Source organism: Felis catus, chromosome E2, assembly GCF_018350175.1.
Source record: "Felis catus isolate Fca126 chromosome E2, F.catus_Fca126_mat1.0, whole genome shotgun sequence".
Taxonomy (NCBI): domain Eukaryota; kingdom Metazoa; phylum Chordata; class Mammalia; order Carnivora; family Felidae; genus Felis; species Felis catus.
The window spans coordinates 43,455,743-43,482,086 of record NC_058382.1 but is presented as its reverse complement, the minus strand read 5'-3'; the positions used below and the strand labels follow the sequence as shown (position 1 = coordinate 43,482,086).

General features: G+C 42.0%; 2 protein-coding genes and 1 long non-coding RNA gene across 13 annotated transcripts in view; 1 reads left to right on the top strand and 2 right to left on the bottom strand.

Annotated features, from left to right (window-relative positions):
• NFATC3 (nuclear factor of activated T cells 3) overlaps window positions 1–20,206 on the bottom strand; it is a 137,443-nt gene extending 117,237 nt beyond the window's left edge. For 5 of the 7 annotated variants that reach the window (XM_045047053.1, XM_045047054.1, XM_045047055.1 and 2 more), the window contains exon 1: window positions 19,841–20,206. In XM_045047053.1, the coding sequence (XP_044902988.1) occupies window positions 19,841–19,943 (103 nt within the window). In that variant the 5' untranslated portion in view covers window positions 19,944–20,206. The remainder of the gene's footprint in view (window positions 1–19,840) is intronic. The other 2 variants (XM_011290092.4, XM_011290091.4) reach the window with 1 other exon arrangement.
• Window positions 20,207–20,269: 63 nt separating this feature from the next.
• On the top strand, window positions 20,270–22,345 carry LOC123382421. The gene is made up of 2 exons (XR_006590749.1): window positions 20,270–21,531; window positions 22,166–22,345. It is a non-coding gene; the product is annotated as an uncharacterized LOC123382421 (long non-coding RNA).
• A 3,325-nt stretch (window positions 22,346–25,670) lies between these two features.
• DUS2 (dihydrouridine synthase 2) overlaps window positions 25,671–26,344 on the bottom strand; it is a 49,694-nt gene continuing 49,020 nt past the window's right edge. For all 5 annotated transcript variants that reach the window (XM_023246134.2, XM_023246130.2, XM_045046646.1 and 2 more), the window contains one exon: window positions 25,671–26,210. In XM_023246134.2, coding sequence (XP_023101902.1) covers window positions 25,973–26,210 — 238 coding nt within the window. In that variant the 3' untranslated portion in view covers window positions 25,671–25,972. The remainder of the gene's footprint in view (window positions 26,211–26,344) is intronic.

Below are 26,344 nucleotides of genomic sequence, written 5' to 3'. Positions count from 1 at the left end.
TATCCATCTCCCTGAAGAAGTAGATATTAACCCCTTCTCCTTCCTAAAATCTTCTACTTGAAAAGCAGCAATGAAGACATGAAAGCAAAAAATAAATGAAACAGAAAATAGAGAAAAATAAATGAAACCAAAATATGATGCTTTGAGAAGATCAAGTAAACTAAAAATTTATGTTTACACAAAAACCCGTGTGTAGCTCTGTACAGATTTATTCATATTTGCCTAAATCAGGAGGAACCAGGATGTTTTCCAAAGGATGAATGTATAAACTAACTCTGGTACATATATAATGGAATACTTCATAGTGATTAAAGATAACTAGCTATTGATTCATACGATGATATGGATGAATCTTAAATGCATTTTGCAAAGTGAAAAAAACTAGACATAAAGGAAGAGGGAGTGACTACAAAGAGGACTCATGGGAGAATTTTTAAGATGAGAAAATGTTATATGGTAATGGGGTAAAGAATATGTAACTCTATGCATTTGTCAAAACTCAGAGAACTGTACATCACAGAGAATGAACTTTAATGAATGCAGACCTTTTAAAAAACCAACCAGGAGTTTGGGGAGTTCCAGGATAGAATGCACACAATGTAAAAAGAACGTACTGTATACAGCATATGCTATAACCTCAAAAAAGTAGCCATAATATAGAAATAACTTTTCCAACTCAACAACAAAAACTCAATTTTATTTAAAAAAAAATTTTTTGGGGGGCGCCTGGGTGGCGCAGTCGGTTAAGCGTCCGACTTCAGCCAGGTCACGATCTCGCGGTCCGGGAGTTCGAGCCCCGCGTCGGGCTCTGGGCTGATGGCTCGGAGCCTGGAGCCTGTTTCCAATTCTGTGTCTCCCTCTCTCTCTGCCCCTCCCCCGTTCATGCTCTGTCTCTCTCTGTCCTAAAAATAAAAAAAAAAATAAACGTTGAAAAAAAAAATTTAAAAAAAATAAAATAAAATAAAATAAATTTTTTTTTAACATTTATTCATTTTTGAGAGGCAGGCAGAGGGGCAGAGAGAGAGGGAGACACAGCATCCAAAGCAGGCTCCCAGCTCTGAGCTGTCAACACAGAGCCCAATGTGGGGCTCGAACCCATGAACCATGAGATCATGACCTGAGCTGAAGTCGGGAGCTTAACCAACTGAGCCACCCAGGCACCCCAAGACAACTCAATTTTATTTTATTTTATTGTATTGTATTGTATTGTATTGTATTGTATTCTATTCTATTCTATTCTATTCTATTCTATTCTATTTTATTATTTTATTTTATTTTAACGTTTATTTATTTTTGAGACAGAGCATGAACGGGGGAGGGGCAGAGAGAGAGGGAGACACAGAATCGGAAGCAGGTTCCAGGCTCCGAGCCATCAGTCCAGAGCCCGACACAGGGCTTGAACTCACGGACCACGAGATCGTGACCTGAGTTGAAGTCAGATGCTTAACCGACTGAGCCGCCCAGGTGCCCCTCAATTTTATTTTTAAAAAATTTTTTTAATGTTTATTTATTTTCAACAGAAACAGAGCATCAGTGAGGGAGGGGCAGAGAGAGAAGGAGACACAGAATCCAAAGCAGGCTCCAGGCTCCAAGCTATCAGCACAGAGCCTGACGCGGGGCTCGAACTCACAGACAGCGAGATCATGACCTGAGCCCAAGTAGGACGCTTAACTGACTTAGCTACCCAGGCACCCAGACAACTCAATTTTAAAACAGGATTATTTTTAGGACTTGAATACACATTTCTCCAAAGAAGATACACAAATAGCAGATAAACAAACACACAAAGAAATGCTCAACACCATAAGTCGCAAGGGAAATGGCAATCAAAACCACAGTGAGAAACCAAAAACAGAAAATAACAAGTATTGGTGAGAATGTGAAAAAACTGGAACTCTTGTACACTGCTAATGGGAATGTAAAATGGTGCAGCTAGTGTGGAAAACAGTTTGGCAGTTCCCTCAAAAAGTTAAACAAAGAGAGGGGTACCTGTTCAGTTGGGTTCAGTCGGTTAAGCATCAGACTCAGTCGGTTAAGCATCAGACTCAGGCCATGATCTCAGGCTCAGGTCATGATCTCACAGTTCGTGAGTTCAAGCACCGCATAGGGCTCTGTGCTGACAGCTCAGTGCCTGGAAACTGCTTTCGATTCTGTGTCTCCCTCGCTCTCTGCCCCCTTCCCTGCTCCCACACTCTCTCTCAAAAGTAAATAAACATTAAAAAAAAAGTTAAACACAGAATTAATATATGATCCAGCAATTCCACTCTCAGGTATATACCCAAGAGAAACGAAAACATGTCCACACACAAACTTAGTCCATCAATGTTTATAGAAGCACTTACAATAAAAAGACCTACACATTGAAAACCATAAAATATTGCAGAGAGAAATTAATAGCAATATATAAAATAATAATAATGATATATAACAAAATAATAAAATAAATGGAGACATTTTATCTATGAGTTGGAAGATTCAATGCTGGTGAGGTATCAGTTCTCCCAAAACTGGTCTATAGATTAAACACAATCCGGGGTGCCTGACTGGCTCATTCGGTAGAATATATGACTTTGATCTTGTGATCATGAGTTCAAGTTCCACTTTGAGCATAGAGATTATTAAAAAAAAAAAAAAAAACCAGATTCAACATAATCCTAATCAAAATTCCAGTAAGTTTTATGTTTATTTATTTATGGGGGGGGGGGGAGGAGGCAGAGACAGAGAGACAGAGAGACAGAGAGACAGAGAGACAGAGAATGCAAGCAGGGGAAGGACAGAAAGACAGAAAGACAGAGAAACCGAGACAGAGAACCAAGCAGACTCCAGGCTCTGGGCTGTCAGCTGCTTGACTGCCTGAGCCACTCAGGTGCCCCATAATTTCAGTAGGTTTTTTTAAAAAAACAGAAATTGACAAGCTGATTCTAAAATTTACATGGAGGGGAGCTTGGGTGGCGCAGTCGGTTGGGCGTCCGACTTCAGCCAGGTCACGATCTCGCAGTCCATGGGTTCGAGCCCCGCGTCAGGCTCTGGGCTGATGGCTCAGAGCCCGAAGCCTGTTTCCGATTCTGTGTCTCCCTCTCTCTCTGCCCCTCCCCCGTTCATGCTCTGTCTCTCTCTGTCCCAAAAATAAATAAACGTTGAAAAAAAAAATTAAAATTTACATGGAAAGGCAAAAAGAATTTAGAGTAGTGGAAACAGGGTCGCCAGTGTAGCTCAGTCAGTTAACTGCTGACAGCACAAAGCCTGCTAGGGATTCTCTCTCTCCCCTGCATAACTCTCTTTCTCTCCCTCTTTCTCAAAATAAATAAAGACAAAACATTAAGAAAACAAACTTAAAAAAACAAAACAGAATAGCCAAAACAGTTTGAAAAAGAATGATGTTGGAAAAGTGATACCGATTTCAAGACTTTTTATAGGGGTGCCCGGGTGGCTCAGTCGGTTAAGTGTCTGACTTCAGCTAAGGTCATGATCTCGTGGTTTGTGAGTTCGAGCCCTGCATCAGGCCCTGTGCTGACAGCTTGGAGCCTGGAGCCTGTTTCGGATTCTGTCTCCCTCTTTCTCTGCCCCTCCCAAACTTGTGCGCGCACATGCTCTCGCTCTCTCGCTCAAAAATAAACATTAAAAAAAAACTTTTTTAATTATCATAAAGGTACAGTTATATCCTGATAGTGTAGTATCAATAAAGAACAGACATAGTACAACACAGAACAGAGTTCAAAACTAAAATCACACATATACGGTGAACTTATTTTTGACAAAGGTACAAAGGCAATGCTATGGAGAAAGAATAGCCTTTTCAACAAAAGGGGCTGGAAAAATTGGATATCCATATAACAATTGGATATCCAATAACAAATGAACTTGGGTTCATACCTCACACTACACAGAAAAAAATTAACTGAGGGGTACCTGGGTGGCTCAATCAGTTAAGTGTCCAACTTCAGCTCAGGTCATGATCTCACAGTTTGTGAGTTCGAGGCCTGTGTCAGGTTCTGTGCTGACAGCTCAGAGCCTGGAGCCTACTTCAGATTCTGTGTCTCCCTCTCTCTCTGCCTCTCCTCCACTCATGCATGCTCGCTCGCTCTGTCTCGCTCTCTCTCTCTCTCTCTCCATCTCAAAAATAAAAATAAACATTAAGAAAAAAAGAAAAGAAAAAAATTAACTAAAAATAGATCACAGACCTAAATGTAAAATCCCAAGCTATAAAATCTCCAAAAGAAAACCTAGCAGAAAATCTTTGTGAACTTAGGTTACACAAAGATTTCTCAGATATAACATCAAAAGCACAATCCATAAAAGAACAAATTGATAAACTTCATCAAAACTAAAAACTTCTACAAAAAACCGTTAGTGAAGAGACAAGACATATATTGGGAGAAACTCTTTGCAAACATCTATCTGATAAAGGACTTATGTCTAAAAACAGTAAAGAACTCTTAAAAATTAAACAATAAGAAAACAATCTAATTTTTATTTATTTATTTTCGAAAACAACCTAATTTTTAAAGAGGCAAAGACATGAATGGACACTTGACCAAAAATGATATACAGATGATTAAAAAAATGTTTAATAGTATTAGTCATTAGGGAAATATAAATTAAAACCATAATGAAAAAACACTACACACCCATCAGCAGCTAAAATAAAAAATTGTGATAATACCAAATGCTGCCTAAGATTATGAGAAACTGGGTAATCTGTGCACTGCTGGTGGGAATATAAAATTTTGGCAGTTTCTTATAAAACTAAACTCACATGTTGGAGGTTGGGAGGCAACTGTACTTTTGTGCTTTTACACAACAGAAATGAAAACTTCAAACAAAAACCTGTATATAAGTAATGTTCACAGCAACTTTATTCATAATAACCAATAACAGGAAATAACCAAGTGTCCTTCAATGGGTAAAAGGTTAAACAAATTGTAATACATCCCTTTCATAAAATACTTCTCAGTAATTAAAAGGAACAAACAATATAGACAACAACTTGGAAGGATCGCCTGAGAATTATACTGAATGATGAAAGTCAAATTCAAAAGGTTAAATACTGTATGACTCAATTTATATAACATTTACTTGAAACAAAATTATGGAGATGGAGAATAGATTAGTGGTTGCCAGGAATCAGATACTGGGGCGGGGAGGAAGGAGGGAAGTAGGTGTGGTTATAAAGGGGTGAGATGGAACTTTGTGGTAATGGAACAGTTCTGTATCTTGATTATGGTGGTGGTTACATGAATCTACACATGATAAAATCACACAGAATTACACATACAAACACACACACACACACACACACACACACACACGAATGAATGCATATAAAACTAGTGACATCTGAGTAAGTTTGGTGGATTGTATCGTCATTTTCCTGGTCTTGATATTATACTGTAGTTATGCAAAATGTTATCATTGGGGAAAACTAAGTGAAGGACTCTCAGAACTTCCCTCTCCCTACATATATTTTTTGCAACTTTCTGTGAATCTATAATTATTTCAAAATTCAAGGTTTTTTTTTAAGTTTATTTATTTTGAGAGAGAGAGAAAGAGAGAGAGAATCCCAAGCATGTGCCGCACTGTCAGTGCAGAGCCCAATGTGGGGCCTGAACCCATGAACACGCAAGACCTGAGCAGAAATCAACAGCTGGATGCTTAACTGACTGAGCCACCCAGGTGCCCCCCAAGGTTTTTTTAAATAGGCAAAAAACCTGAATAGACAGTTGATGAAAAAAGATACACAGATGGTGAAAAAAAACACATAAAAAGATGCTCAACAGCAGTAGTCCTTAGGGAAATATAAAATAAAACCACAAGGAGATACTACTACATACCTATTAGAATGCCTAAAATTAAAACGACTGACAATACCAAATGCTGGTGAGGATGTACAAATGTACATTTCCACTAACAGGAATGTAAAATGATACATCCACTTTTGAAGTGGAAACAGTTTGACAGTTTCTCATAAAGTTAAACTTACACCTATCACATGATCCAACCATTCTGTTCCTAAGTATTTATCCAAGAGTAAAGGAAATATGTGTTCACATAAATACTTATACATGAATGTTCACAGCAGCTTTATTTGTAAAAGCCAATAGCTGGAAACAATCCAAAAGTACATCAAGAGGTGAATGGATAAACAACTGTGGTATATGCACATACAATGGAACTACTTTCCAATAAAAATGACCTGATATACTCTTTAATATGAAAGAATCTCAAAATAACAATGCCCAATAAAAGAAGTCAGACCAAGAAAAAAAGTACATACTCCATGATTTCATTTACATGTTTTCTATAGTGACTTCAGTGGTTATCTGGGTAAAGAGGAAAGGTGAGTGGGAGGGAATGACCACTAGTGGGACACAAGGAAACTTTTGGGGGTAATGGATATATTCACTATCTTGAATGTGGGAAAAGTTTCATAGATACACGTGTCAAAACTTATCAGACTGTACACTTTAAATAAGTATTACAGGAGATCAGAATATACCACCCCAAATATGTCACTTTGGCATAAGGATTATTTGAGCTGAAGGCAATTAAAAAACACCAAGCATAGGAACAACTCTGCCCTCTCCCTTTCTGCCTAAAAGCAGGGCATAAATTTTCCTTCACCAAGGTGATATAAATTTCCATTTGTAAGTGTTCCTCCTCTTCAGTACCAGGAAGAGAAGCACTCTTATCTGCTTAACAAATCTTACTAAACAACCCTTATTTATCATACATTTCCCAATCGCCTTCCCTCAACTACCACCACCATGCCCGGAAGCCCAAACCCCCTTTTTACTTTGTCTAGTCTCTTCTCCACCATTTATCACCCAGGTAAAATGGTATATAAGCCTCACAGACTTTTCATAATGCCTAGCACATTTTATTAGACGCAATCACCTTTCCCTCTCCCCACCTCCAAATCTGCTTCTTTCCCTACCACAACTGACCTGAACTAGAAAAGCAGAAATAATCTAGCTTCCTTCCTCTCCTTATTCAATGGATACCAGGTCCTATTGATCTATTTCCCCTAAATCTATTTCAGTTTTATTTCCACCTTGCCATCTCTACTCCTTTGCCCTTAACTATTTCTCAGATACATTTGCTGCCCCCACCCACCCCACTCCCTCGATCCCTGCCTTAATCCATAATCCAATGTAGCCCAGTGATCTAAGCCACAGATTTGGCATTCCTACCCAGTTTCAAATCCTTCAGTGGCTCCCTGCTATCTTCATTCTCATATCCAAACTCTTCATTACGGCATACAAGGCTCTCCTTCTCAGACCAAATCTGGATACTATAGCCTGATCTTCAACCTTTCCAAATTGAAGGACTCTCTCTCTAACTTGGGTCTCTGGATCTGGTCATCAATGAACCTGAAATATACTTGCCTCCTTTATCTATCTAGAAAACTCATTCTACTGGATTCAGCTCAATGTAACCTCTTCATTGACCTCTCAAAGTTAAGCTCTTTCTCATTTATGCTTTTAGAGGATCTTCTCTGTACCTGTATTATATAGATATTGTTGTGTTTATTTACATGTCTGCTCCAATAAACTGAACCATATTCAAACATAATATTGATATAATAAATTTTGTTAAAAGATTGAATGATTTTGTACATTTACTCAGCTAATGGTTTTAAGGTCCCCTCCCCCTCAGTTACTCTAAAATCTTATATAATGTTCCTGTCTGGTTTCTACTTTCTCTTCCCAGTGCACATCCTTCTATTTTACCACTTAACAAATGCTAGGTTCCTTTCAGACTAGTCTTAAAGACAAAGAGTGAAATAAAACACTTAACCTATGCAATTTTGAAAAATCAGGACTGGTTTAACTAGGTGACTGTCTTCATGCTTCTGTATGTCCGCACAGCCACCCAATTCCACTTGAACAACAGAAGGAACATGAATTTGCTGTGCCACATATCCCACTTATCAGACACCAAGCCACCAAAACCTACTAGCCATAACTCATTCTTTCTCTGCATTTATAGGAGTTTCCATGTCCACCCCAAGAACTTTGACAAAGCAAGAAAAAAAGCATGTGCCAGAAAAAGTAACTGCACAGTAAAAGTTGCATTTACATTTTAAAGTTCTTCAACTGCTAGGGGCACCTGGGTGGCTTAGTTGAGCATCCGACTTCGGATCAGGTCATGGTCTCACCGTTAGTGGGTTCAAGCCCCGCATTAGGCTCTGTGCTGACAGATCAAAGCCTGGCACCTGCTTTGGATTCTGTTCCCCCGCTTGCTCTCTTTCTCTCTGCCCTTCCCCTGCCTGTGCTTGGTCATTCTCTCTCTCTCTCTCTCTCAAAAATAAACATTTAAAATAATAATAATAATAATAACAACAACAAAGTTCTTCAACTGCTAACAAAGTGCAGAGTATTCTTTTGGTTGATCCTCCCTTCCCCCTCCATTTTCCCCTTCCTCCTTAATATCTGTTCTTCCATGCATCCACTCCTCTCTCATGTACCCTGCGCTTCAGGGGAAGTCAACCAGGCCAAGGGATGGGCCTGGTTGGCTAAGAATAATTCTCTCGGTCTTTACCAGTGACTAATTTAGGAAAGGGAATGTAACCCAATTTTGGTCAATGAAATGAGAGGTTAAGTTTGCTGTAGGCTTCTGGAACAGTCCTTCCTCGCTCTTAGAAAGATTCCACGGGTTTATGTCTATTTCCCCTACCAAATATATTTTGTTTATGTGTAAACTAGTATTTAAAGTATTACTATTTCTTTCAAATAGTGATCAAATTGTAAAAGTCAACAAAGTTTCAAAACAGTGATCAGTCAACATTTACTAGGTAATGTAACAAAAAGGCTTTCTTGCCTTTGCTCTGAAAAGTAGAGTTCTGGTAAAGCTCAGAGACAATTGGGTGCATGTAAAAACAAACAGGTAGTAGACAAAAACGAGCCCAAAAGGCAGTGCTGATCCTGAGAGATAAGAGTAAGTGACAGATGGCAAACTGACCAAAATACCAAGGAAAAAAATGTGAATCAGTGTTAGTGGCTATAGAAGGTACATCAGTTTTTATTTAGGTTCTAAATTCAACCAAAAAAAAAAAAAAATAGTATGTACATATCTTTTGGAACACATGAAAGCAAAATTCAAACTTAAACAACCAAAACAAAACTGCCCTGGGGCACCTGGGTGGCTCAGTCGGTTAAGCATCTGTCTGACTTCAGTTCAGGTCATGATCTCACTGTCAGTGGGTTTGAGCCCCATGTAGGGCTCTGTGCTGACAGCTCCGAGCCAGGAGCTTGCTTCGCAGTCTGTGTCTCCCTCTCTCTCTCTGCCCCTCCCCCGCTCACGCTCTGTCTCTCTCTTTCCTCAAAAATAAATGCTAAAAAAAAATTTTTTTTTTAATTTTTAAAGCAACAACAAAAAAAAACTGCCCTAACTAGTAATTTCACATTTTTTAAATTCTGAACTTTTCCCTCATTTCAGTTTAGAGCAATTCTGATGACTAATCGAAAAATGCTTTACATTTTAAATCATAAGCACAAAATAGCCTGCAAAGGTCACAAATCAGACCCTAATCAGGACAACACGGGAGGGAGTTGCCAAAGAGAAAGGCCAAATCCTCATTACTTGAAAACCTAGAACATGACCTCTTGACCTCCAGGTCCGCAAGGAAGCAAAGAAAAGAGGCCTAATGGCTAAATTTGGGCCTAGCACAGTTAGCTGTGCGGTACCTTCTATTGATCTGGCTGTAATGCTGTACCATTTTTCTAGAGCAGGCAGGAGTAGAAGCATCATCTCTCAAGCAGCCATTCTGAGCCAAAAGCAGAAAATCTAGTCACAAGAACACATATGTAACTTGTAAGCCCTGTTTCACCATGAGTCTTGGTTTCATCAAATGAAAAACTCACTATTTCTGTACTTCAGCTCTGAGAGGTGAGAGGCATAGGAGAAAGAGCTGGGGGGGGGGGGGGAAGGGGGGAGGAGAAAAAAAGGGTTCAAATGCCAAATCTTCCACTCTCTAAATGCTCAAATCTGGCATTTCTGTTTCCTCAGGTATAAAACGGAAGTAACACACACCTCTTCAGATTATCCTAAGACTTAGAAATAATGTACATAAAAATATCTTGCATACAACAGGTACTCAATTAAATTAAGTACTTACCTAATAGAACACTAACAAAAAAGGAACAGTTACCAAAATGATCAAAATTATAAGCCGTGCAAAAACAACTCTATAATTTTCAAGCAGAAATCAAGCAATTTACTAGACAAGAATGAAGGAGTAGGAGTCAGGTCCTCAGATCTTCCTTTTAGAAACTGTTTAAATAACACTGGACAAGTAAACTTAAACCTCAGTTTCCTCTCTTATAAAACGAAAGGACTGAATTAGCCTAAAACTATCCTGTGCTTTTTAAGCAATGTCACACAACCAGCAACAAACAGGAATCTAGAACTTAGACCTAGCTCAGCACTACCTCAAAATAATATTTCTAGAGTGACTCAAAAGAGAAAGGCACATGGATGGCAGAGGCAATTCAGATAAATGGGTTCAGGGAAAGGTTTCACACTGGGACTTAAAAGAGATGAATAAAATTAAAGATGACAAACTTGTTATTAACATACAGAGTGAGGGATATAAAACAGGTAGAGCATAATGAAAAAGACCAGGGTGGAAGCAGGTTGTAGATGCAAGCAAGGAGCAAGAATCAAAGATGCCCTTAGCTGCGACTTTCAAAACAGATTTTGGAGGAATAAAATATGAAGAGAAAATTTCATGAATCCAAACGTCATTTTTACTGAACAGCCTCTACTGAAAGGAGATGAAAACTATAAAGAATTTAATAGAAAAATATCAAGCTTCTTTGAAACTCTTATGTTGCAATAAAAAATGAAAAAGTAACATTTAGATGAAACTTTATTTTCCCCAAAGGGTTTTCTTTTATAAAGGACAAGTTTATTACTTCTATTCCTTTAGTATCCAATATGATCTCACAAATGGCAAGATGTAAGACATAAATTTCGGATCCTGTTTGCTCTGAAATGTTCACAAATCAGAAGATTTTATATGTCAATTATTTTTGTGAGTTAATCTCTATCAATTATATAGTAAACTTAAAAATCTAGTCTTAAAATTAAGACCAAGTTCAGTAGTTTAATTTCATCATAAATCTAAAAGTTCAAGGAAAGTGACAGTACTTAATAAATATTAGACTGATAGATACAAGCAATATGATCAAACATTAACATTTTAAAAAACAATTTCAGGCCCTTAAATTACCAAACAATAAGTGAATTATTCTGAGTCCACAGTTAGAAAACATTTTAAAAATTAAAAAATACCTATTTAAAAGCATATCATAAGATCCGTTCACCTCCTATTTATGTATACTAACTCACTTCACCATCCTACTACTAATTAAAGAGTGAAATAAGTTTTGTAAATCAGATATACCACAACTAATTTTTATCCTATTTATTTGTTAAACCAGTTTTTTAAAAAATTACACGCAACAGCAAATCTCACTAACTTCACAATGCTATTTTAAAACACTTTTCCTGGGGTGCCTGGAGGGCACAGTCAGTGAAGTGTCCAACCCTCGATCTTGATCTAGGCTCAAGTCATGATCTCACCATACGTGAGTTCAAGCCCCACATCGGGCTGTGTTGATGGCACAGAGTCTGCTTGGGATTCTTTCTCTCCTTCTTTCTGCCCTTCACCTGCTTGTGCACGTGTATCTCTCTCTCTCAAAATAAATAAACTAAAAAAAAGAAAAAAAAAATTTTTTTTTTTTTTTTTTACTATCCTAACCTAGAACTTTAAAAACTTGAAGAGTTTCTGAATGCCATTTTTTAAACTTTCTATCATGGAAATTTAAAAACATACACAAAAATACAAAGACTGTTACAACAAACTCCCATATACCCATCATCTAGCTTCAACAATTTTTTAAGTTTATTAGATTTTTTAGGTAATCTCTATACCCAACATGGGGCTCAGACTCACAACCCCAAGGTCAAGAGTCAAATGCTCTTCTGACTGAGGCAGCCAGGCACCCCTAGCTAGCTTCAACACAACTTTTGAATGTCATTTTTTTCCTGTCATTTTTATTTAACAACCTTTTTTACTTCAAAGCAATACCAAAAAATATTTACATTTAAGTACAACTCACAAACTGTCCGTTAAAGTGTTCTGGCCAATGATTACCTTGATAGGAAAAAATGCTTTCAGAAATATTTTTCAGGGGCGCATGGGTGGCTCGTCAGTTAAGCATCCAACTCTTGATTTGGCTCAGATCATGATGTCATGGTTAGTGATATCAAGCCCCGAGTCGGACTCTACACGGATAGCCTTGAGCCTGCTTAGGATTCTCTCTCTCTCCCTCTCTCTGCCCCTCCCCCTCTCAAAATAAACAAATAAACATTATAAAAAATAAATAAACATTTAAAAAGAAGTATTTTTCAATGATATAAATTAACATCACCAGAAGTTATTAATATTAATCTCAAAGCTCATACAATCCTAATTTCTAATTAAAATAAACAGCAAAACTGATAAAAATTTAACACAAAATTCAGAAATATAAAAATTATTTTAAAATACTAAAAACAGTTATTTAAGACATTTTAGGGGCGCCTGGGAGGCTCAGTCGGTTAAGCATCCGACTTCAGTTCAGGTCACGATCTTGCAGTCCGTGAGTTCGAGCCCCATGTCGGGCTCTGGGCTGATGGCTCAGAGCCTGGAGCCTGCTTCTGATTCTGTGTCTCCCTCTCTCTCTGTCCCTCCCCCGTTCATGCTCTATCTCTCTCTGTCTCAAAAATAAATAAAAGACGTTAAAAAAAATTTTTTAAATAAATAAATAAAACATTTTTAAAAATTTAAACTCTCACCTGCTTTTGTAATGTAAGACATACTGAAACTTTACATTTTGTAGTTAAATGGAGCTTCAAAGTTACTTCTCCGGTGTACCTGGGATTTTCTAGCTTTCACAGACATGTAGTTCCCTTACACACAGGAATACCAACATGATAACCAGAACTGTCCCAATGATTAAATTTCAGCTAGCAATTCAAAGAAAGTTCATAGCCAACACTATTTACTTATTTATTTGTTTCTTTTTAGGTTTTTTTTTTTTAAGTTTATTTATTTTGAGAGAGAGAAAGAGAGCAAGTGTGGGAGGGGCAGGGAAAGAGAGGGAGAGAGAGCATTACAAGCAGCCTCTGCACTGTCAGCACAGAGCACGATATGGGGCTCGAACTCACAAAGCATGAGATCATAACCTGAGCCAAAACCAAGAGTCAGAAGCTTAACCGACTGAGCCACCCACGTGCCCCTAAACCACACTACTTAAATCTTTCAGGTCCAATTGTTCTTCTCTTCTAAAGTCTACCAAGCAGGTGAGAGTCATGCAATACAATTATATAAATATTACCAGAAATGCTAAAATATATGCAGATTCACACTATGTTTAAAGTTAAAAGTATGGCTCTTTAAAAAGCTTACTCCTGTTTGTGACTCTGCTAAGCCTCCAAGAACAAACTCACTCCTCTTAAATTCCACTGTTACTTGAACCTCAAACGGCATGCCTGGGCAAATTTGATGACTTGGATTTTGTTTTAGAAGCCAGGCTTACTGCCAACTCGGTTGTGTCTACTCCCCTGACCCACCAGAACAGCTTTAGACAACACCTCCCTTATTTATGTTACTGCTGTGAGCAAACTACAGCTTACTATCAAATGTGACTTAACCTACTCAGGTTTCCTATCTCTTAAGAGTAATGCGACTGACTTCACGGTATCATGGCTTCCTCAACCCCACCTCTTATTTAAAATAAAACATCACCATCATCATCTACCATCATTATCACCATCACCAACTACTCAATACTAATAAGGAAAGTAAAGGATGCATTAAACTTCATCATCAGTAACACAACTGCGTATTTTCTCTTAATAGGTATCCGTTTTTATATATCAGTATTTTGTTATTTTCTCTGAAGAAAAACAAATTTCGTATTTTCTTACCAAAAATGTCCTTGTGATCACATCTCATTGAAAAAGTAAATAAAGAGCAAAACTCAAAAGCAGGACTTGGGATTTGCCCTCAATAAAAATATATACAATTACTGGCAAAGTTTACTGGTTGACCCAGAAAAGGCAAGTCATAATAGTAAGTTGATTCTACAACTTACGCTAAATTAATAACTTAAATGACTTTAAATGCCTAAGATACAGGCCTTACAAAACTCCTACAATTTCTTGACCATGTATGTAATACTCAATTGTTATATTAGGTAATATAACGACTACAGTATTACCTCTACCAGTAGTTTAGAATATATTCCAAAATATCCCTTTTGTATTGGCAAACGGAAAACCTAACAAAGTGCAGGTATAGCAATGCTCTTCCACTTTTGAAGTTTCAACACAACATGTGACATTGAAATTTTTCTTCTTCAATTTTCCCCATATTCACTCAACTACATTTATTCATTAACCTCCATCACAAAATTCTGCTAATGCCCCCAGGAACATCTACCCTTAGCAGGGAAAGTGTCAAACAGAATATTAAGTTATTCTTCCAACTGAAATGCTGAAATGTTTATCAGTGATGCAATCACCAAATACATATTCTCACTTATATTCAAGACTAAAGAAAAAGCTGACCTATGGTATGAAAGTAAGGCTCACCAGTAAACATCTCCTCTATACACTACCTAACGTGCTGTACAAACATACCATTAAATTTCTACAGGAAACCAGAGAAGTAACTTCCCTTTTTTCATACTGATTTAAATATCCAATTATACTTAGTATGGGTAGCAAATCTACCAACTTTCACACCATACTGAGTAACAATTTGATTCAAGACACTAGAAAAATATAAAAGCTAGGGACCTTCAGCACTTTTATTTAGTAAGATATGACAAATGAGGTTAACAAAAAGAATAAAAGATAAAATACAAAAGTCTATGACAAATATTTCAACTTACCTAAGTAAGGTTTAAATAACTGGATCTCCTATCTGCCCCTATTCTCTCTCAGTGTTTTAGTTTAGCATAGGGAAAAGGATCTAGGGAAGAAGAGGAAATAAAAAATAACCTATCATCAGGGTGTGTGTGTGTGTGTGTGTGTGTGTGTGTGTGTGTGTGTGTGTGTTAAGAAATGTTAATTACCAGCACTTAATGAGTACTACTGGACCAAGAACTGTGCTAAGAGCTTTAAATACATCATCTCATTTAACATGGATAAAACAAACACTTTAAAAATTATCAATAGGGGCACCTGGGTGGCTCAGTAGATTAAGTGTCCGACTTCAGGGCACGATCTTGCAGTTCCAGAGTTCAATCCCCGCACTGGGCTCTGTGCTGACAGCTCAGAGCCTGGAGCCTGCTTCAGATTCTGTGTCTCCCTCTCTCTCTACACCTCCCCCACTCATGCTCTGTCTCTCTCAAAAATAAACATTAAAAAAATAATAATAAAGACTATGACAATCATCAAGGAAAAGTTCCTCAACTTTATATGGGAAAAAGTTGTGTATTGAAGTGCTATCTGATGAAATTACACTTCCTATCCTAAAGTAAATTTCTTATAAAAATACACATTGTATCAACGATATTTCTCCCCTCTTAAAAAAGCAACATTAGGAAAGATATTATGCAGTCAGTATACAGCACACACTCCTCCCAGTGACTCTCATTCAGGACTAGAGAGTCAATATTTAACAACGAACCAAACCCTGAGAGTGAAACTTTGAATGTGAAAAATTATGACATCAAACTAGAGATATACAAATAATAAATAAATAAATAAATAAATAAATAAATAAATAAATAAATAAATAAATACATAAAGCACCAGAGGCTGCCCTTTATAATGGCAAATAATGCTAGTGAAATACATGAAACACTTATCAATTTAAAATTCTCTATTTACTATTGAAGTATGTCTTCATTTTGAAGCTAGGTTATTAAGAAAAAACTTAAAATAGTTTGATTCATTTATATATATATATATATATATATATATATATATATATATATATACACACACACATATATATTAATGTTTATTTTTGAGAGAGAGAGAGAGAGAGCACAAGCAGGGGAGGGGCAGAGAGAGAGGGAGACAAGAATCCGAAGCAGGGTCCAGGTTCACCTGTCAGCACAGAACCTGATGTAAGGCTCAAACTTGGAAATGTTGAGATCATGACCTGAGTCGAAGTCGGATGCTTACCATCTGAGCCACCCAGGCGCCCTGATTCATTTTTAACTGGAAAAATTAAAACTAGCACTGACCTCATATTAAAAGAGAGAGAGAGAGAGAAAGAAAAAGGCTAAGGACTCCAGGGTCTTAATCTCTCTCCTCTCTCTCTCTGCTCTCTCTCTCTTCTCTCTCTCTCTGCCCCTACGCCTTGGCTCTCTCTCTCAAAACTAAACAAGCATTTTTTTTTAAAAAGTCAATCATAAATGTATCCAACATTATCAAGTATCAAATCATCTAATGTGTACTTTTAATAAGCTTGCTCTTAGGACATTTACTAATTCGGCCCCTTAGCTAGTCCTCAGTTCCCGTCCATTATCCTCTCCACCAAATATTTTTCAAAAGTCTTCTGTATGGAAAGTTAGAGGTGATACAAGGACTCTTACACCCTCAGACAGATGGAAAACCTGCTGCCAAAATTACCAAGATCTACTGTCTTATGGAACTGACTGATAAAAGCCAAAGAATTGAAACAAGTCTCATTAACTTCCTCTACCACAAAAAAAAAAGTGAGCAATGACTCAAAACTTAAGGAGTATTTATTAACTCAACAAATACTGGGTGCCCACTCTTATGATAAAGGCACTGTACTAGGCACCGATCATATAACTATGAACAAGATACAGACACTATCCCTGCCTTCATGGAACTTTCAATCCAGTAAGGAAAAGAATCCAAAAACAAGTAAACACACTGATATAACCCAACACTGATCTGAACTCTACCAAGCAATTTTATTCTCATGGCCCACAGTACTGCATATTATCATCCTAAAAGCATGTCAGTTAATCCACTTAGTTCCTTCAAACTACACACTCTATGCTTATTGAAATGAAAACGTGGGGCTCCTGGATGGCTCAGTCGGTTAAGCAAATGACTCTTGATTTCAGCTCAGGTCATGATCTCCTGGTTCAAGAGTTCGAGTTTTGTGTCAGGCTCCATGCTAATAGTGTGGAGCCTCTTGGGATTCATATTCTCTCTCTCTCTCTCTCTCTCTCTCTCTCTCTCTCTCTCTCTCTCTCTCCCGCTACCCTCCCCCTTTCTAAAGATAAATAAGTAAATTAAGAATAAATTTTGGGGCACCTGGGTGGCTCAATCGGTTGAATGTCCGACTTCAGCTCAGGTCATGATCTCACAGTTCTTGAGTTCGAGCCCTGAGTCAGGCTCTGAGCTGTCAGCACAGAGTCTGACTCAGGACACGAACTCGCGAACTACTGACAGCTCAGAGCCTGGAGCCTGCTTCAGATTCTGTGTCTCCCTCTCTCTCTGCTCCTCCCCTGCTCACACGCTGTCTCTCTCTCAAAAATAAAGATTAAAAAAAATTTTTTTAAGAATAAATTTTAAAAAATAAAATAAAATGAAAACTAATTTTGCAAACAAGTAGTTTTGAATATACAAAACATCCTGCCCAGCAGAATTTTTAACTTAGCTGCTACGTGTTCAAAGCAGCACTAGTCAAGATAACCGAAGGATAGAAACAGCTCAAATGCCCATCAATGGATGAATGGATAAAATGAGGTATATATAAAATATTCAGCCATAAAAAGGAATGAAGTACTGCTGTATTCTACAACATGCATGACCCATGAAATACTACGCTAAGTGAAAGAAGCCAGACACAAAAGCCCACATTTGTATGATTCCATTTGCATGAAATATCCAGAATTGGTAAATCCATACAAACAAATCCCATATTAGGGACTGGGAAGCCAGGGACTGGGAAGGGACAAAGGAGAATGAGGAGCAACTACTTAAATAGGTTTGGGATTTCCTTCAGGAGTGATGGAAATGTTTTGGAACCTGATAGAAGTGGTTGCACAACACTGTCAATGCACTAAATGTCACTGAATTGCTCACTTTAAAATGGTTATGTCATGTATATTTCATCTTAATTTGAAGAAGAAAGAACACTTAAAAACAGCTGCCATAATATTTTAAAGTGGACTTTTTGTCAAATGAAACTATTCAAGTTTAAATTTGGGAATTTCAGTTACAAGTCAAGTTTCAAACCTTAACACCTACTAGACCCATTTTAATACCGAAATGGTTTGGAGAGTTTTATGGCAAAAGTAATCTCTTAAAAAGCTGTTTTCATAGCTTTAAATGCTGTCCAATACTTTGGATGTACACACAATTCCTACTTACATGAGAATACTACGTTATTGATCATGAATTTCCTTTACAGCATTCTCTAATCACATCTGTCCTCAGTAAAAGTTTGTTAAATCTCAATAACCTAAACACCTAATTCAGTGCCACTACTCTCCACACATGTCACTTTCCCATTTGTGCCTATGTTATAACACACACCACCATTCAGTCTGCCTGGAAGCAGAATTACTTGGGTTATATGTCCCTCTCCCATTTCCCAAGCTCCTTGAGGGCCCTTCAGTCCTTTTTTGCACCCATCATAACACTACAAAGTACCTAACAGTATCTTCAACATACAAAGTGCTCAAGTAATGTCAGTGGAATTGAAATAAATGTATTTTGCTGAAATAATTATGCTAAAAAGACAACATATGAAGACTAAAAGGACTAATAACACAATACCGTCCAGAGAATCCTTAACCCTCACGTTTAGGCATGTTTTTCATTGCAACTCTACTGAACAGTCTACTGAACATCATGAAGTAACTCAACTAATACCCAGAAAGAATAAGGATTAATCTTATCCATCTCTTTTGAAGTTCGTCTACATATGAAATAGGGAAACTGAACTTAATGAACCACAGTCAGTATTCCAAACCAGGTCACAGGAGAGCTCTAAGTCCCCAGCCATCCTGTTTCTATTTCCTGATTGGTCTGACCTCCAAGCATTACGGTGTTCAACCTTCCCAATTCACGACCTCCTTTAAAACATCTTCTGAGGTGGGCTTTTAATTAAAATAAAAACTGACTCCCAGAACTTTCTAGAATTATGAACAGGGCACCCCACTTTTCTTAATCTTTCAAAACACTCTGCTCAAGAAATGTAGTTTTCAGAAAAGACCCGTTATAGTTACACTTCGAATTAAATGTGGGCCATAAACTTGCCCAAGTGTTAACACGATGGCATTACTCTAAGAAAGCAGATTTAAACAGACATGTGCACGAATTTCAGAGAACTCTTACACCTCAAGAATGTGCATCTTTAAAACAAAAAATATTAAAAACCTAGGAAAGATGAAAAGTTAAGTGCGCTTACACTTCACAGGGTCAGCTTTTTCTCCGCACCACGCTGGCAAAGCAACGACAAGCAGACACCACTTGGGCAGCGGCCCCGACCCTCAGCCTCCAAACCGCAGGCGTCCACTGGCCATAGGAGTCCCGGAGTCGAGTTCCCCACTAGTTCGCATCCAGCCAAGCCCGCGGCCACTTCCACGTCGCTGCGACCCACACAACTCTTCAAGCGATTTAAATCTGCTCTTCATTCACCGCAAGCACAAACACACACACCCACACCCACACACACAAATCCGCTCTTCGCTCATCGCGCGCGCGCGCGCGCACACACATACACACACACACACACACACACACACGACATTACTAAGCCCCAGACAACCAAGCCACCAGGGAAGCGGCGAGCTCTTGCGAACGAGGAGAGGAGACGCTTTTCAGTCCCGCCCCGCCCGGCACCCACCTGCAGGCCGCGAGCCCGAGGACGGCGGCGCCGGCGCCCCGTCCTCGCCAAAGACGAGTTTGAAGTCGAGCTCGTCGTGGGCGCCACAGTTTGCAGTAGTCATCGGCGTGGCCCAGGGTGCTGCGGCTCCTCCTCTGGCGGCGGCGGCGACGGAGGCGGCGGCAGCGGCGGCGGCAGCTCCTCAGCGCCGCTTCATGCCCGGCCGCTCGGGCCAGGAGGTCGCGGCTCCGCGGCAAAGTTTCCGGGCAGGGACCGTGACACTGAGCGTTCCGTTCCGAACTTGAGAGCTGGCCGCGCGCCGAGCCGCACCAGGAGCCGCCGTCACAACCCGTCGCTGGTGCCTAAGCCGCCACGGTCGCCTTAGCTGATATTCCCCGCCCCCCAACAGCCGCCTCAGCCAGCGCGCTGCCGCGCAGGGTTGCACGACTAACCCCGCCCCCTACCGCGCGCCCATCAGAGCGTGCTGCGCATAGGCCACTAGCGCCCCTGCTAGCCCAATGGCTCCGCCCCATCAACGGCCTACCGCGTGATTCCCTCTCCGGGAGAAGGAAGTCACGTGCATAAGGAGAGCTGGATAACCCCAGTATCTCTTGGGAGTTGTAGTTCGGCCGCTATCCTTTCCTCAACTTCTAAACCAGGGCCCTACACCCGCGTGTGAGGCGGATAGCCCTCTGTTATTGGATTGAATGCAATCCAATCCACCCGCCAATCGAAGATCCCATTCCTTACTGGGCAGAGCTCACGTCGAATATGGTTATGGCTTCGGTGAAGGGCGGCTCAAATGTTACTCTAATGGCTGGGTTTGGGGAATGTGTCAGGGCCCCGGAGGGGTATTACGTGAACGCCACTCACACTCTCATCCCGCCACCCCAACCCTAATGGCGGAGCCTGGGGTGAGGCCCGCTGAGCTTCCAGCTCGGTTGGGGCGGAGTCCGAGAAGACCTGCGCTGCGCGAGGAGTCCGGAGTCTCTGCTCTTCAACGATGCAGATCCACCCCTTCGGGGCGGGGCCCGCTCCCGGTAGCGGCGCCTTTGTCCGCGTCGGCTAGCGAGCAACTACTCCCTGGAGGACAGCCAGCGCGTTAGAGGACTCGGCAGAGCCCCATGGGCAAAGTCTGCGCGTTGCTGTAAGCCGACTGAACCAGAAAGCCCGTCGTGAACTCGCACCACTCACGGGCTCGGAGACCTCAGCATCCCGGTGTACATCCGTGAAAGGAGGGCCCGATACCCAAAATGAGTGGTTTGTTAGTGGAGAGGAAGTGACACTGTCTGAAGAACTGTTTTTCGCTCTCGGTTCCTCTCCAGCGAGACTGTCTTCCCTTGAGACCCAAGACGCCTCCTCCTGGGCCTGGGGTGGAAGCTGTGCCAGGGGACGCTAAGCCTGGATTGTTTACTTAGGACTCCAAGAGGCATGGTGGACTGGGAGCTTGAGAATTGGGAGAAGGAGCGGTGACCTACTTCCCTAGCTCTAGGCCCCAAAGGGCACAGTATCAATAGAAGCATGTTGCGTAGGAACTCAGGGCACTAGGTCTTGGCCTTGGGTGCAGGTGCAAAGGCCCAGGAGCTCTCCCACAAAAAGGAGAAGAGGGCAAAGTGGAGTGCTTTGCAGAAAGGTTTCAATATATGGACCGATACCTGAGCTACCAGGGAGCCCTAGGGAAGGCCTAACTAGGCCTCAAGTCAGGAGGACAGGTAATGTCCAGAGCAGATAAAATGTTCATCTTGGACTGGGCAGAAAACTTTTCCTGCTGAGTGCTCTGTACCCATACCTGTGCTGAACCTAGGAAAGCAGAGATAAATTAGTCTCCCTTCAGGAGAGGGGGAGAGGACAGCAAATCTATAATCACTGTGTGAAGAGATTAGGCTTCTGCCAGGATCTCCAAGAAGGTTCATAATTCCACTGGGGTTACAGGGCCTCCACAGGACTAAGTAGGAATTGGAAAGATGGCCAAGAAGTGAGGAAGATGGTTCCAGGCAGAAAACAGATTGCCAAAAACTTAGAAATCAGAAAGTACCTGCAGTGAGCAGAAGCCAAAGATAAGGCCAGATGAATGGGCAGAGTGCTGCAGGCCACTACAAAGTACCTAGATTTTATCCTGAGGGAAGCAGGGAGCCATAGAAGGGTTTAGAGCGAGGAACTTAACATATTCAGAATTTTGGATGAATTACTGAGTTGTACTGGGGGAGGGTGAAATTAGGGGTAGAAGAAAATAACAGGTCAAGGAGAGGGAGCCAATGGCATTGTGTGGGTGGTACCCTCCTAATGAGCAATTTCAGGATGTGTTGTCCATCACCACCCCCGACCTCCCCCCAACATACTTTCCAGGTTATTTATCATCTGGATTGAGAAAATGGATCTTTACCTAGCCCCTCTGCCCTCCAAACAAGGGACCCAGCTAGCCAGGCCACAGAGAATGCAAGAGGGAGACCCTGGACCTATCAGCCCTACCACCAGGAAGGGACCACAGAAGCTGGAGATGGTTTGAACAATTCACCAAAACATCCATCTGTGTGTCTGTTTTACTCATCTGTGTTCCCAGCCACTGTGCACCTGGAGAACACTTAGAAGGGGTCATTTCCTGGGAAGGCTTATGGGCTGGAGAAAACAGAACTCTAACCTAGATTGATAAGGGCTAGAGCATCAGTAGGCACTGACTGTAGGAAAAGTGTCACCATCTTTGTAAGAAAAGCAGCAATGGCTTAGAGCTCTGCAAGGTGGGACAGAGGTCTACCCCACTCACACACACCAATACCTGAACTCTCTCCACTCCTTTTCCTCAGCCAAGGCCTCCCTATCAGCTCTTCCTCAGGCCAGCTCTTCCTCAGGCCAGCTCAAAAGCTCTTTTAGATGGTAAGAGGTCATCTGACCTGCCTCCAGCCTTCTGAGGGCCCTGTGAACCAGGAGGCCAGGGGACCAGTGCAATGGGACTCCTGACTGGTGGACAAGGACTATGGGGATTGCTATTCACCCCCTTCTTCCTCCTCTGTGAATTCCGGCCAGGCCTGAGACTTAAGGAAAGCCATTACTTTCATCAGCTGCCATAGGCCTGGACCTGAACTCCACTGCTGAAGGCTCTCCCATGGCCTCTGAGCCATGGGATGGTACAGCTTAGCCCGGCAGGGCCCAGCCCAACCCCTTTTGTTGACATTAGGGAAAATAGGAGCTTTGGAGGAAAGTCAGAGTTTAGAAAAGTTCTTTCTATGCCACATATCCCATGCAACAAGCTTATTTGAGTCTTCTTTTATGCCTGTTCCCTACTCCCATGCTGAGGCTGGCCATAGGGAACACGAGGACTGCCCTTGAGCAGCTCTCAATCTGGGCAGAGGCAATACCAGCCAACTACAATTGACCAAAGTTGTTTGCTGAAGTCAGCACAGGGTGCTGAGAAGACAGGGTCAGCATTTTGTCCTCAGATGCCAGGCTGAGGAGTTTGGACTTGATCCAGAGGGGAGTGGAGAGCCATGGAAGAATTCTGAACAGGATTGACACTTGGAAGGAACTAAGTGTGCAGGGCTGGAGGGTTAAGAGATTCCCCACTCATCTTTTTACATTTTCTTTCTTTCTTTCTTTTTCTTTCTTTCTTTCTTTCTTTCTTTCTTTCTTTCTTTCTTTCTTTCTTTCTTTCTTTCTTTCTTCCTCTCTCTCTCTTTGAGAGAGCATGAGCTGGGGAGAGGGGCAGAGGGAGGGAGAGAGGGAGGGAGGGTGGAGAGAGAGAGAGAGAGAGAGAGAGAGAGAGAGAGAGAGAGAGAATCCCAAGCAGGCTCTACACTCAGTGCAGAGCCCAACATGGGTCTCAATACCATGACCCTGGGATCATGACCTGAGCCAAAATCAAGAGTCAGACACTCACTTGACTGAGCCACTCAGGCGCCCCAAGATTCCCCACTCGTCTTTGCACAAAGTTGTCTTCTTGCTGTGACCTTTGGAAGATGCGCCACCCTCTCCAGCTTTATTCATCCCTCCTTCTCATGTGTCCCCAAAATGTGATGAGCTAAGAGCAAGTCCTCAATCTAGGTGGCTGGAATGGATGACTGTGTGTTGTGGACACTAGCCCAGAGAGAGGTTTGGGCATCTAAATGGCCTTAGTTTAAGGTGGGCATGGTGAGAACAATAAGTGGAGCTTTCAGACCCAACTGGGCCCTCCCAATTGGTCCCAGACCTTGGGAAGGTCACTGTGAGACCATGGCAGGCATCATTGAGGTATGCTAAGATGAGACCATTTGAGAGCCAACATATTCAACCAGGAACTTTGCCAGACATCCTCAGTTATGGAACATACACTAGCCCCTCCCTCACCTGCTCCCCTGTGAATGCCCCTCTCCCCAGTGCTTTTCCTGGGCCCTCTAAGTCCCCATACTCCAGCCTCTATCTTAACAGCTGACCTCTACCTCACCTCTCCTTCTCCATAGCCCAGAAATAAACCTGATGCACCAAAGAAGGGGCTTCCCCAGGGAAACTACACTGGTGGAAGAGGCCTGAGGGTACAGTCCAACCCCACAGGAAAAATGGATCTTAAGACTTGGTATTTGGCTCCCATAGGATCCTTCCATAAGCTCTGACTAGCTCAGGATGCCTGGGGGTGCACTGGGGCCTCTCTGTCTGCCCTGTTCCACTTGGGATATGAGGAAAGACCAAGGGGCATTTTAACTGAGATAGTTTGCGAGAAAAGTCAGAAACTGTGCCTAAAGCTTGATGGTTAAGACTGCAACAAGCCTCAGTCTGTCTCCTGGGTGGGGCTCCTTCTCTTGGAGCACTGGTCTGGGAAGCTAGGGCAGCCCCAGCATAGAGTGACCCCATTAGCCACAGAGTGCCCTATCATAGGCCTATTTATCCTCCAGTCAGCCTCATGCAGGCAGAGCAGCTGATCTCCCTCTCAGAGAGGGCCCTTAGGCCCAAAGAGAACTAGAAGTGACTTGCCCAAGGTCAGACAGCAATGGGCTCTGGGAGGCAGCTGGTAGTGCAGTATCCTTATCTGCATACAGAGGAACAAGTGTGCAGACAGGTGCAGCTCCAGGACTGAAACAGAGGCATCACCGCCAGATCTCAGGCCACCAGGGCCAGGGGCTGCTGGCTGGCATAGGGGCCTGACCCTAGAGACATGGGAGAAACATGGCCTTGGCCTAGAGGGGAATGCCCCTCCCTACAGCACTTGGAAAAGGGGAGGAGAAGTAGTGTGTTTACAGTGGAGGAAGCGGGGGTGGTGCAGGGCAGGGACCTTTGGTCAGAACGCCCCTCCCAGTAAGAGGGGGAGGCCCCATGAGATGTGGTAGCCGTTTGTTTGCTTCTCACTGCCAGGAGGAAATTAAAGAGAATCTGCCACTTCCTTCCGGCCCAAGTGGGATAGTGGGGGCTGGGGGCAAGCAGCGGCGTGGGTGGACAATTTTAAGGGACCCAAACTGCTGGCATCAGCAACCTGTGTTCTCAGTGTCCCCTACCCAGAGCAGACACCTCAGCAGGTCTGAACTCCAGCCAGCTGGGGGTCAGACCCAGGACCTGCCCAACGTATCTGAGCTGGTCCCTCACTAGGGTACCAGATACCCTAACTGTTCCCCAGATTCTATAGCACCTCTCATCAAGAAAGTCAGTTGATGGGCAGTACCTCAGGTTTGCCATCAGTAGAATGGGCTTCTTGGGCCTTTCTGGCTCAGCCCAAGTCCAATAAGCATTAAAGGATACACCCAACCCCCTACTTCCAACCAGATCCATAAGGATGGGTAGGGAATATGCTGTTGGAAGCTCTAGCTCTGCACAGAGGGTGGGAGTGAAATAATTATGCCAGGCCATGAGTCTGTGTGTGACAATGCCCAGGGCTGAAGCAAGTAGCCATGGGTAAGGGTAGAGGTGTCTTTATTGCACTGTACCAATGTCAAGTTGAGGAGGTGCCACCCAAAAAGTTCCTGTTTTCAAAGAAAATACTGAGGTCACTAGGAACTTGGCCCTGTTACTCAGATCCACCAAAGAAGATGTGCACCCTAGGAACCCTTTGGTTCAGGCTGATGGACCAGGCCAGGACCTCTTAACTCCTGCCAGGAATAGTCAGCAATTTGTCCAATGGCATCAGATTCATGCTTTGCACCCACAGCCAACTTACGGCCAGGCCCCTAAGGGGGATGGCCAAGGTAGGGACAATGTTCACCAGCCTTCCAGGGGGCTCTCTTCACCACTTCCCAAGGCCACAAAGGGCTTCTTGCACAGCTTCCCAGGCACTGCTGGCTCCTGAGCTCTGGGACCCCCAGGATCTTGGTCAGGGGCTTCCCGCTTGCGCTTGTGCAAGGAGGGGCTGTCTTCACCCAGCCGACCTTCAGGGAGGCCCCGGCTCCGCAGACAGACGATGGCCGCAGCCTGCTCTGCCAATTTCTTAGACTTGTCCCTGGGCAGATGAGGTATGGGACAATAAGGCAGGTAGACAGGCAGGCTGGCTCCAGGACTAGAGGCTGGAAAGGCCTGACTCTACCCACCCTTGACAAAGATTCTGACAAAACTGAGGAAGGGGTCATTACCCAG